Source organism: Haliotis rufescens, unplaced genomic scaffold (assembly GCF_023055435.1).
Source record: "Haliotis rufescens isolate VD_foot unplaced genomic scaffold, xgHalRufe1.0.p SCAF_13, whole genome shotgun sequence".
Taxonomy (NCBI): Eukaryota; Metazoa; Mollusca; class Gastropoda; order Lepetellida; family Haliotidae; genus Haliotis; species Haliotis rufescens.
This window is the reverse complement of record NW_025963813.1, coordinates 34,567,816-34,580,844: the sequence shown is the minus strand read 5'-3', so window position 1 is coordinate 34,580,844 and position 13,029 is coordinate 34,567,816. Positions and strand designations below refer to the sequence as shown.

At 41.8% G+C, this 13,029-nt stretch overlaps 1 protein-coding gene across 1 annotated transcript in view; it reads left to right on the top strand.

Moving 5' to 3' along the window:
* The first annotated feature begins 487 nt into the window (after positions 1-487).
* Positions 488-13,029, top strand: part of LOC124151537 — a 50,011-nt gene continuing 37,469 nt past the window's right edge. Inside the window, exons 1-10 of the mRNA XM_048394461.1 lie at positions 488-697; positions 1,140-1,233; positions 2,494-2,614; positions 3,531-3,676; positions 4,371-4,504; positions 5,835-6,110; positions 7,610-7,888; positions 8,823-8,971; positions 10,788-10,929; positions 12,445-12,548. Coding sequence (XP_048250418.1) covers positions 490-697; positions 1,140-1,233; positions 2,494-2,614; positions 3,531-3,676; positions 4,371-4,504; positions 5,835-6,110; positions 7,610-7,888; positions 8,823-8,971; positions 10,788-10,929; positions 12,445-12,548 — 1,653 coding nt within the window. The 5' untranslated portion in view covers positions 488-489. The remainder of the gene's footprint in view (positions 698-1,139; positions 1,234-2,493; positions 2,615-3,530; positions 3,677-4,370; positions 4,505-5,834; positions 6,111-7,609; positions 7,889-8,822; positions 8,972-10,787; positions 10,930-12,444; positions 12,549-13,029) is intronic.

The following is a 13,029-nucleotide window of genomic DNA, read 5'->3' as shown; positions in this document are numbered from 1 at the left end:
GGAGCTGGTTTATTATATCCCAAAGAAAGAACTTTTGTATGATGATTAATTATTTCTTTCGGGCTTTTCTGATCCAGCATGATATTCGGGCCTTTTTAAGCTACTGAAAAGCATGGTGGTACTGTGCAATAAGAGATTGAGAATCGTGAACTTGATGATAACGTCATTTATATGTTCGTTTACAGTTTTCGCTATCACAAGCTTTCTTTCATTTTCCAGGTTTTTAAAAAAAATATGCTGGACTTTCTCTTTAAATGCTAAGCTTTCTTCAAAATCCAAATTGTTGTAATTCATAATGACAGGTTTTGTATTAAAAATCTAGGTTTTCTTTTAAAATGCTAATCTTTCTTTCTAATATTCTTGCTAATATTTGTTGGAATTCATAATCACACGCGTTCTTTCAAAATGTAATTTCTACTTGGTGGAAGAACTGCCCTTGTGTTTTACTAAAGCGTATGTTGAACATCTATTTCAGGGCTGTCGGAAAGTATGTCCCATGGCCAGTCGTACTATGCCAGCGTCAAGGCTATCAACAGTGTCGGTAAAACAGCCAGCGTGGTCTCCAAGCCGATCAGCGTCGATACAACACCTCCCAAACCTGGCACTGTCGTGGAGCTGAAGTCGGCCTATCTAGTCAATGTGTCAGACCCTATTGCATCTGAGAAACTCAACGTCATCAAATGCGACACCAGGGAAGGTATGTGAAGCTGCCTTTAGCCATAGTAAGGTGTTTGCTAACTACACACATACAGGGACAAATGAGAGCGTTTTGGTACTGTGATCGCAACTGACATGAACCATGTTTTTTAGGCGTTCAGCTGAAGTATTGTAAACAAACAAAATGTGTAGTGTTTCTCAGGGAAGTTTCAGTAGTCTTTGTGTTGTTCTGATAAAAGCAACAAAACCCTTTCCAAAATCTTAAGAAATCTCTGCAGAGTTCAGTTGGCACCCGTCACAAACACACGCAAAGGCAAAGCAAGTCTACGGGAATATATGGTCCAAGTCAAAATAGGGACATCATTGTGTTTACTGATGGTCACTAAATGCATGCTATGCATGATTCTACGTGTAGCACTGATTAAAGTATGAATTGAACAAGGTACTTCCAAAATGTAACAACGATCATTAATTTATTCCAGAATGTCTGCAAATTAAGGCAACATGTCAGGAATCATTGACAGGAGTGGGCGTGGCATGGGAGGCCTTCCGCGATGACCAGACTGGCATTGCCAAGTAAGCTATGTGTACTTAAATACAAACTGCGCAAATCGCCCTTTCTGGCAGGTTTCATGATAGGTGAGGTGAAATGGGTTTAACGTCGCGTCCAAGGTTATTGCCCTTAATAACGTGAATGCCGATTTTATTGTGCTAACCCACTGAAATTCAATGCCAGTTTAAAATGCATTACCCACACCGACACAGTATACTGACTCCAAGCCGACCAGTCCTTGTTTTATCCCCTTAATGCCGAGCGCCAGGTAGGGAAACAACAAGTACCATCTTTTAACGTCTTTTGGTATGACGCGGCCGGGGATCGAACCGCGCGGACGCTCTACCACTAGACCATGGAGGCGGTCGTTTCTTGACAGCATAAGTGAGGTGGTAAATGAACTATTCCGCCGCACTCAGCAAAAACACAGTGACCAAGGCTAATTGAGCCAGGACCAGACTAATCAGACGTCGGTAGCGACGTTAACGATCCACACCATCGGGATACATTTATTAATTTACGATTTTCTATTTCCCTAGCACATGCAAGGTTATTAACATTCCGTTCGAGCGCAGTGGTCCGGGTACATGTATACAAGACACGCAGCCCGTCTCAGGGCAAAATGCCTTCAGTCATCTACATCATGCCATCGACTGACGCGGAACCCACTTAACAGGAACGTTGACCAACACAAATTTTGACGGCCGTATTTCGAACATTCATACTTCTTTATCGACGTTTTTAATCATTTGAACTCAGAGCTTTTATCTTTGTTTACTTTAACACATGGCCCGTGAAGATCCGGGGAAGAAGAGGTCTTCAGCAACCCATGCTTGCCGTTAAAGGCGACTCTGCTTGTCGTAAGAGGCGACTAACGGGATCGGGGGGTCAGGGTCGCTGACTTGGTTGATGCATGTCATCGATCCTATTTGGGTGGATAAATGCTCATGATGTCAATCACTTGATTGTTTGGTCCAGGCTCGATTATTTACAGACCGCCGTCATATAGCTGGAATATTGCTGCGTGCGGCGTTAAACAACAACAACATCAACAACAACAACAAAAACAAAACTTTAACACATAGCTAGACCAGCCGAAACAAAAGGACACCTTTGTCCGGACAATTACACAAAACGATAAAAAGATATATACAATGGACTGCTTCGGTTCGATTCCCCCGCACGTACGAACCAATGTCTGGCGTATATTGATGCGATATTGCTGGAGTAAAGCAGCGTAAAGTCACACTCACTCACTCACTCCACATGTGTGCATATTGCAGATACGAGATAGCAGTGGGCACGACCCCAGGGGGAGGTGAGCTGAAGTCTCTGTTTGAGGTGGACAACGTTGACCAGAGGCACACCTACGTCACAGGCCTCCTGCTGAAGGGACAGAGAAAGGTACAGCACTCTCATGAAGAGGAGAGCTTGTCATTATACCCCGCCACGAATTGGGAGGGGGAAATAGGGACGGGTGCTGTCCATCTGTCCTGTCCGTCCGTCCGTCACGTTTCATTTCCAGAGCAGAAATGAAAAAAATATGAGAGATATCCTAACCAAACGTGGTATTTTGATAGGTCTTGTTGTGAACTGGTGCCTTTTGACAGTTTGGGATTTACCTTTCGAGTTTCCACAGCAACGACTTTGACTTGGACTGAAAATGGCGGTAGTTCTTCTTTCCGGAGCAGATCTTGAAAATCGTACAATATGTATTCACCAAACTAAGCACATTGATAGGTATAGTAGTAAACTGGTGCCTTTTGATAGTTTGGGATATTTGAAATAAATATTTTCAAGTTTCCATAGCAACATGGACATGTCATATTGGCGGGTGTATTTCATGCTTGTTTTGAAAGTTTGGGGTGGGGTGGGGGGTGGGGTGGGGTGGGGTACTTTCCATGCATATGTCTCCAGCCTGGTAGCATAATTTTGCTTGTTGTCGATCTCTACCTCTAATTGTAGTTTATGTTGTTTTACGAAAAACGTATAAAAACAGCGAAACATCACTGAAGTCAACTTACTGTTCAAATGATGATCAATTTTTGACGTCATGAATAATCTTTCTAAAAAAGGAATCAATGTGTCGCTATATCACTTCATAATCACTTAATCGGCGTTAAGAATCCCCAAAATCGTTCTGGTTAATTTCATGTCCTTCGTTTGAAGATTTTACTCAAAGTAACTGCATTACATGTTCCAGTCACAGTATAATTGAAATACGTCCGATGTGACTAGATTTGCACTCACCCTTCACAGCTCCTATTCTTGTATGTGTCATATTACACACACAGCTTCTGCACATAATGTACCTTTCCAGATCTACGTGACAGTCAAGGCAACCAATGGAGCGGGTCTCAGCACCATCTCGATATCCCCCGGCATCTACATGTCGTACCTCAGTCGGGGTCTCCCGCCCCTTACCCACGTGGGCGTCATGGACGGCGAGAGTCAACATGGTGATATGTACGTGCACATCGACACACCCACATAACTAATCAGCTTAAAACTAGGAATGGAGTAGACAGAGGGGCGGTCGGGTAGCCTACCGGTTAAAGCGTTCGCTCGTCACGCCGAAAACCCTGGTTCGATTCCCCATATGGGTACATGAAGCCCATTTATGGTGTCCCCCGCCATGATATTGCTAAAAGCGGCTTAACACCATACTCACCCGCCCACTGACAGTCTGATCTTGGGGTTTATAAAATATTAAATGAAAGAACGATAACACCATGGGAAGATATTTCTGAAAAAAAATTTAGATGAACATAATCTTACATATTGAAAGACTATGAAACGGTGTCATTACCATCTCATCCACAAGGGGGCGTTCGGGTAGCCTAGTGGTTAAAGCGTTCGCTCGTCACGCCGAAGACCCGGGTTCGATTCCCGACATGGGTTCAATGTATGAAGCCCATTTCTGGTGTCCCCCGCCGTGATTGTGCTGGAATATTGCTAAAAGCGGCGTAAAACCATACTCACTCACTCATCAACAAGGGCAACCTTTCACTGCTTAACATTGGACTTGTGACATAGTCGCTGAACATATGGCCACGTGTCATATATTGCAACTATGATATTCATGAATACCTTGCGTCTCAGATCATTGAAACATCTTGTTAATTACAAGGAATCTCAGTATACTATATGCTGGTTACAGGGACTACCAGACCAGTATGTCGTCAATGTATGCCCAGTGGGATGTGTCAGGTGACCCCTGTCCAGTGGTGAAGTACGAGTGGGCGATACAGAGGGCAGATGGACTCGTTGTACAGGACTTCGTGGACACCGAAGGTACGATTCACAGACATTCGGCCTTTCGTTAAATACATCTTCCCGAGGCAAGTGATTTAACTGACTTAAAAAGTCCAGTTTCCACCCTTGCCGAACTCGGCTGGTATTATGGCTGGACTGACGTGTCTATGCATAGTCCAATCAAAATCGCGCACCGAAATCGAAATCCGGTTCGTAAAGTGTCATGCTGATTTCGGGCGACTACAGGATTTGCAAAGCATGTGCACCACTAACTCGTTGTCTACAGATATTTTCTAAATCTTTTCATGTTTTTAATCAAGGTGCTCACATGATTTGATGCACTTCGCTATGTAAGACTCGTTTTATCACAATATAGATCTTGATTAACTGGACGTTTTAAGTCAGTTAAGTCTCTTGCCTCGGGAAGATGGTTAAATATGGCACTGGAGTTCACAAGCTTGTGAACGACTCATTTGGACGCTCATTCGTTTATCGTAGCCTGTGGTACAGAAATGACGCAAACACTACCGGACTACTTCCACATTCCTCGGAAACTCCTGTGTTCCTTAACGTGAATAACAACAGAATAATTGAAATGTTCACTTAGATTCCTTCGCCGGAAGATCATGGTGTTTTGCATACATCGGCAACTGTCATTGGGTTCAGTTGAATGTCTCTACGACCCATCCCAGTAAACTTAAAAAATGAAGTGCTCAATCGTATATAAAACAGTCGTATATTGTGAATGATTGAGTTTGGTTTAACGCCTCTTTGAACGGTACACCAATTGCACCATGGCATACAATAAGGGACAAACGTCCGTAGTGATGCATGTAACAATCGTTTATCACTTTGGTGAAACCCACGAGCACAGGTATGGTTCTGACAAACCAAGGAGCATAATTAAGGAGAAACGGGCTTATAATCCAGGATTATAGGTCTCTGGAGTACCCGAAGAACGCAACCCTGCCCAAAGAATTGTGGCGCCTTGGACGACTGGCCATGGGCAACCCTATAGTCATATATGGATACATATGTTACGGGGTTTTTTTGGGGTTTTTTTGTTGGTTTTTTGTTGTTGTTGTTTTTTTGCGGGGGAGGGGAGGGAGACGACGATTTCGAATTAAGATGATCACAATCACGGGAGTGGACCGTTTTTAATGTATAAAACTTCAAGAAAACTTGAAAAATATTTTTTGGCCATCAGGTATTGCCGCCATAAACTTTATCTGTTCACCAGGTGTCCAGGTAAAATTGTTTTTCTCTGTCATTCGGTGTTCAGTAAACATACTAGCTCTCCACCCTCCGCTCCCACATATTGACGGTCTCTATGAGTCATTTCTTATGTTGGAATTGTATGTATTTCCAGGTCGCACATTCGGCGTCAATGATCAGCTGACCATGAAGAACAAGCAGAGATTCTATCAGCTTCTGAGAGTAACCAATGCTCTTGGCTTCACGTACACACTGAAGTCCAACGGTATCACAGTGAGGGATGACCCGCTTGTTCCCGGAGAGGTCAACGATGGAGACGTCATCGGGTTTGACCTCCAGTTCCTGAGGACGACGACCAAGGTCAGCGCCAACTGGGGAATGTTTGGCAGTGACGGCAACGCTGGAGAGGAGTCTACCGTCCTGGAAGCCGGTGCGTCAACTGCTGCCTAGGTTGTAATGATTAAGTGATTAGGAGTCGGGGTAGAAATCACTGTGAACAGTTTTTTGGTTGAATTACAGCATATCGGCTCAATGTTGGAGGAAATCCCAAGGTTACGTTTACCAATGAATAAATCTTTTGCTGACAGACCAAGAATCATATAATAGGATCCTGATTCTTAAAAAAGCATTTCTCAAGGAAGGACATTTTGTGTTGTGCCTTCTTCAGGAATATTCCAGCAAAGCTGACGATCGTATGTTTTAGAAATATATACTCAAACTTATTTTATTTTATTTTATTTTATTTTATTTTATGTTATTTTATGTTATTTTATTTTTTTTTTTATTATTTTTTTTTATATTTTATTAATTTTTTTTTTTAATTTTTTTTTATTATTTTTTTTTTTATTATCTTTTTTATTTTGTTTTGTTTTGTTTTGTTTTGTATTGGTTTGGTTTGGTTTGGTTTTTTTGTTTTGGTTCATTTCGAACCCACCGAGGTTTCTTTCGGAGAATATGGACACTCCCCAACACTGCAGCCTTCTGCATTTCCGAGATTGTCAGAAGGGCTGTACAGCAAACCCGGGTACTCTCCCAGTGTCAGTCAACAGATTGGGATGTACCAAAACCTAAGGCACCGAGAACAATGGGGAGTCGGACAACTTGGTACTTGGGATGCAAGCGAGACATTTCGGTAGCGAGGTCTGCGTATTGGCCATGTTTTTCCCGAATCTTGTCAATCAAATTAGTGTCAAAAGGGTCAGAATATTCAATAATGTCAATGATTTCATTTGATTTATCAAAACGGATGAGATCAGGTTTGTTGGCCAGTGATACGTCTGAGGCTGTATACGGGCCTAGTCCAAAGAATTTTGTATTTATCTTTTTCCATCACGCCCTCACATATTCTAGGTCATACCATGGATGACCTCTGTGTCAAAAACACAAGCATGGCGAAGACGGTAATAAAATGATCGAGCTACACCATCATGTCGCTTAAGATACTGTATTTGTGCCAAAACTGGGCATTCACTGACAATGTGTTAGACAGTCTCATTAAATCATTACATAATCTACATTTCATATTTACATTTTGATGCAAAAATGGCGGGTTCGAGTGGGAATTGACTGGTCCTGAGGAGTAAACAGAAATCTTTCTGTTTCACTTTTCAGGCCAGCCGACCACATCCAAGCGAAGGACTCTGAAGGGTTGCTGACTTTCTCAACACACTGCACATAAACTTGATGCAGTGGTCGTTCAAAAAGCCTCTCCTTAAAACACTGAGTCTAGGCCGACTTGATATTGCACTTAGCTTGGTTGACACTCATTTCTGTACCGTCAAGCAGTACAGAACCATCAACGAAATCAACACTGGCATTGACATTATTATTATTATTATTATTATTATTATTATTTGTTGTAGCAGTAGTAGTAATAGTAGTAGTGCCTATGGCATTGACTAAACCGCCATGTATTTCATGCCGTTACAGATGGCGTCGCCCCCAGCATGGACAGGAACCAGGCATCAAACCAGGAAGTGGTGTTTTATGAAGTAGCATTAGGAACAGATCGACGTTTCGCCAAGACACGTGACAACGTCGTGCCCTTCACAAACGTTGGCCTCAACAAAACTGTGACATTCTACGACTTGGGGCTCGTTACTTTGGAAGGCCTGTATTACTTCACAGTAAGAGCACATAGTGCTTCCGGGTCAAAGGTCGAGGTGACATCAAATGGATTCGCTGTTGGATTTGACGATGGAACTAGAGGTAATACTCATATACACTTTATTCAGATGTATTGTAGGCCATAGGCCCATGATACAATGCTTGCAGTGTGGTGATAGGAGTTCGAGATCCCAACAGACTTTGCCTTAGATTCATAGCTTTTAGAATACACATGGCTAGTTTCTTAACAGTAAATGGGTTGGTGGATGACATTAAAATATTGTACTTATGTCTTTTCGGGAACTCATAATAATTCAAGGATATATATTCTGACCTCAAAACTTGATAACAATCACAAATTAAAATAAAGTGATACTCATCTTCGATATAATCATGTTTACAATAGTACAAACTGTTTCTTCTCTAGGTTCCTTATTATGTCTACCTGATTCAATTCTTAGATGATGAGAACTACATCTGAAACGAGCCATAATACTTCTAAATTTATCACATGATAGCCTTGTAATATACATTTCAACACCAAATGTTTGCTTATACAAAGAATAATAATATGATTTCGAACTTTCACGTATAGCTGAATGCCAGTCTTGTTGGTACGATAATTTTAGCCTCACAAAAAAATCCTTTATAAACAAAGGTATATTTGCAACACACTGTTGATCCCATATAAAACCAAATCCTGCTGACACAATAATGTGTCTTATTTTGGAAACCCAGTTTACTTTACCATTACCTACAGCTTGCAGTTGCATATTATAGCATTTCTTTACATATCTAGATCTGGCATTTTCAAAATTTTGCACCAATATTTAACAACTCTTTTATAAGCATAAAGAGGTAATACACAGTATTCATTTAAGAAGCACAACAAACCTAGGTTGTTAAAATGTTGAGTGACATTGACGAATAGGAAAGTTTTTGTAATCACGTAAGACCCCAGAGTCCATGGTTTACGGGGTGTCTCTGTTGATAAAATTGTTTGCACTGACCAAGAATCTATTTGATATTTTAACAGCCGGACAAGTGAAGATGGGCGACTTTATTCCCACGACAGACAGGGTGGAACTGCGCTGGGAGGAGTTTGAGTCTGATGTAGGCGTCATGATGTACTATGCCGGTCTGTCCGACACCACGGAGGCCGAACACTATCACTGTGGGGAGTTTGTAAGTACTGACACAAAGCTGCGACCGTACTCACCAGTTAATATTACAGAGGGCAAGGGATGTTTGTTGGAGAGTCTCTTTCACCGAAAGAGTGAGTGAGTGAGTTGGGTTTAATGCCGCCTTTAACATTATTCCTGTTATATCGCGGCGTATCAGCTTAATGTGGGAGGAAAGCTCGAAATGATGCAGGTCTCTGACGTTTACCAATTCGGTGAAACCCATGCACGCGTATAGTGCTGACAGACCTAGAAACATAATCGAGGCGAACCGGGATTCGAATCCACAATCATAGGTTTCTGGCGTGCAACTCTGCACAGCGAATCGCGGCGCCTTAGAGTACTGGGTCCCCCGTGCCCCCCTCACCGAAAGAAGGGGGCGAAATGTTTAATGTTTTCATGAAGGACATGTTTGTTCTTGTCAGCCCAATGCTCCGTACTCGTGAAATGTGTCCTGGCCCATAAATATCATTGTTTCAGTTGGTACGGGGATCACTGGTTGGACGACCAATATTATAAGACCTATCTATATCACTAAACTAGAAACCAGTGTGACGTATCATGTGATGTATCATGTGATGTATCATGTGATGTATCATGTGATGTATCATGCATTGGGTGTAATATTATGTGTCCCCTGTAATGTATGGTTTGGTTGGCTGTTGGTTGTAAGATTGTATGTTTATTGAAATATTGTATGTTGGTTGTAATATTGTGAGTTGGTTGTAACCAAGTATGTTGGTTGAAACATTGTATGTTAGTTGTGATATTGTATGTACGTTGTAATATTGTGTGTTGGTGATGATATTGTGTGTTGGTTTTAATCAAGCATGTTGGTTGTAATATTCTGTGTTGGTTGTAATATTTTGAGTTGGTTGTAACCAAGGATGTTAACGTTGGTTGTAACATTGTTGGTTGGTTGGTTGCTTGCTTTTTTGTTAAACGCCGCACTCAGCAATATTCCATCTATATGACGGCAGTCTGTAAATAATCTAGTCTGAACCAGACAATCAAGTGATCGATATGAACATCGATCCACGCAATAGGGATCGATCAAATGCATCAACCAGTCAGCGAGTTGTAACCAAGTATGTTGGTTGTAATGTTTTTTTGGTTTTATTAGTGTATATTTGCTGTAATGTGTGTGTTGGTTGTAACCAAGTAGGTTGGTTGTAATCGTCTATGTTTGTTGTAATATTGTGAGTTGGTTGTAATCAAGTATGCTGGTTGTAATGTCTGTTAGTTGTTTTAGTGAATGTGTGTTGTAATTTGTGTGTTTGTTGTAATCAAGTAATTTGCTTGTAATCTTCTGTGTTGGTTGTAATCTTGTGAGATGGTTTTAATCACGTATACTGTTGTAATATTGTATATTGGTTGTATCCAAATGTGTTGGCTGGAATCTTGTATGTTGGCTGGAATCTTGTGTGTTGGCTGAAATCTTGTGTGTTGGCTGGAATCTTGTGTGTTAGCTGGAATCTTTTGTGTTGGTTGTAATCTTGTATGTTGGCTGTAATCTTGTATGTTGGCTGTAATCTTGTGTGTTGGCTGAAATCTTGTGTGTTGGCTGGAATCTTGTGTGTTGGCTGTAATCTTGTGTGTTGGTTGTAACCTTGTGTGTTGGTTGTAATCTTCTATGCTGGTTGTAATCTTGTGTGTTGGCTGTAATCTTGTGTGTTGGTTGTAATCTTGTGTGTTGGCTGGAATCTTGTATGCTGGTTGTAATCTTGTATGCTGGTTGTAATCTTGTATGCTGGTTGTAATCTTGTATGCTGGTTGTAATCTTGTGTGTTGGCTGTAATCTCGTATGCTCGTGTCTGCAGACAGAGATGGGAGTGATCTCAAAGGAGGAGAGACAGAGTATAATGAACATCGCCGATGTCCGCAATGTCGGCAGGGACACCTTTGTCAAGTTCCTCAACCTCACGCTGCAGCACGACAGTAGTTACTATGCTTGGATTATAGGTAATCTACGGATGAAAGAAGTGAAGCAATGAGTCCCGTCACATTAAATGAGTTCATAGACACACACAGAATGACATGGTTCATTCACTGAATGCAGGAGTTCATAGACACACACAGAATGACATGGTCCATTCATTGAATGCAGGAGTTCATAGACACACACAGAATGACATGGTCCATTCACTGAATGCAGGAGTCCATAGACACACACTGAATGACATGGTCCATTCATTGAATGCAGGAGTTCAAAGACACACACAGAATGACATGGTCCATTCATTGGATGCAGGAGTTCAGAGACACACAGAGAATGACGTGGTCCATTCATTGAATGCAGGAGTTCATAGACACACTCAGAATGACATGGTTCATTCATTGGCTGCAGGAGTTCATAGACACACACAGAATGACATGGTCCATTCATTGAATGCAGGAGTTCAAAGACACACACAGAATGACATGGTCCATTCATTGGATGCAGGAGTTCAGAGACACACAGAGAATGACGTGGTTCATTCACTGAATGCAGGAGTTCATAGACACACTCAGAATGACATGGTCCATTCATTGAATGCAGGAGTTCATAGACACACTCAGAATGACATGGTCCATTCATTGAATGCAGGAGTCCATAGACACACACTGAATGACATGGTCCATTCATTGGCTGCAGGAGTTCATAGACACACACAGAATGACATGGTCCATTCATTGGCTGCAGGAGTTCATAGACACACACAGAATGACATGGTCCATTCATTGGCTGCAGGAGTTCATAGACACACACAGAATGACATGGTCCATTCATTGGATGCAGGAGTTCATAGACACACACAGAATGACATGGTTCATTCACTGAATGCAGGAGTTCATAGACACACACTGACATGGTCCATTCATTGAATGCAGGAGTTCATAGACACACACTGAATGACATGGTTCATTCACTGAATGCAGGAGTTCATAGACACACACTGACATGGTCCATTCATTGAATGCAGGAGTTCATAGACACACACTGAATGACATGGTCCATTCATTAGATGCAGGAGTTCAAAGACACACAGAGAATGACGTGGTCCATTCCTTGAACGCAGGAGTCCATAGACACACACAGAATGACATGGTCCATTCATTGAATGCAGGAGTCCACAGACACACACAGAATGACATGGTTCATTCAATGAATGCTGACAGGTTAACCTTCACTTAGCTGTGCCTTAGTGTATAGGGGTTTGAGGCGCCTTTGTTGCTTTATTGTAGCAATTCCGCTGACTTTATTTCTCAAATAGGCAGGGAGAGGCCTAGTCATCTTACAACTAGATTGTCCTCGTAGTAATGTTACTGAAATACGAAATGAATCTTGTGTAATGTACATATACGTATCTGCGCATACAATTTGAGACAAACCCTTCTGATAAGGATTTCCTCGTTTCATGAATACTGATTTTATTAACTTTCCTGTTATTTGTTTGTTGTTTAAAGACAAGAATTATCAATTTCCTACCATGGCAGGTGTTAACAAGGCCGGCGTCTGCAACATGACAAGTCACAGGTTCAAGATCGATGCCACCCGACCTTCTAAAGGCAAGATCAGAGCGGGCCCTTACTATGACTTGGTATGTTACACAGCTACTGGAGACATGGGGTTATGATCATGGCTGACTTGGTACTAGTATATTACACAGCTACTGGAGACATGGGGTTATGATCATGGCAGACTTGGTATATGACACAGCTAGTCGAGACATTGGGTTATGATCATGGCTGACTTGGTATATTACACAGCTACTGGAGACATGGGGTTATGATCATGGATGACGTGGTATATTACACAGCTACTGGAGACATGGGGTTATGATCATTGCTGACTTGGTATATTGCACAGCTACTGGAGACATGGGGTTATGATCAAGGCTGACTTTGTATATTACACAGCTACTGGAGACATGGGGTTGTGATCATGGCTGACTTTGTATATTACACAGCTACTGGAGACATGGGGTTATGATCATGGCTGACTTGGTACTAGTATATTACACAGCTACTGGAGACATGGGGTTATGATCATTGCTGACTTGGTATATTGCACAGCTACTG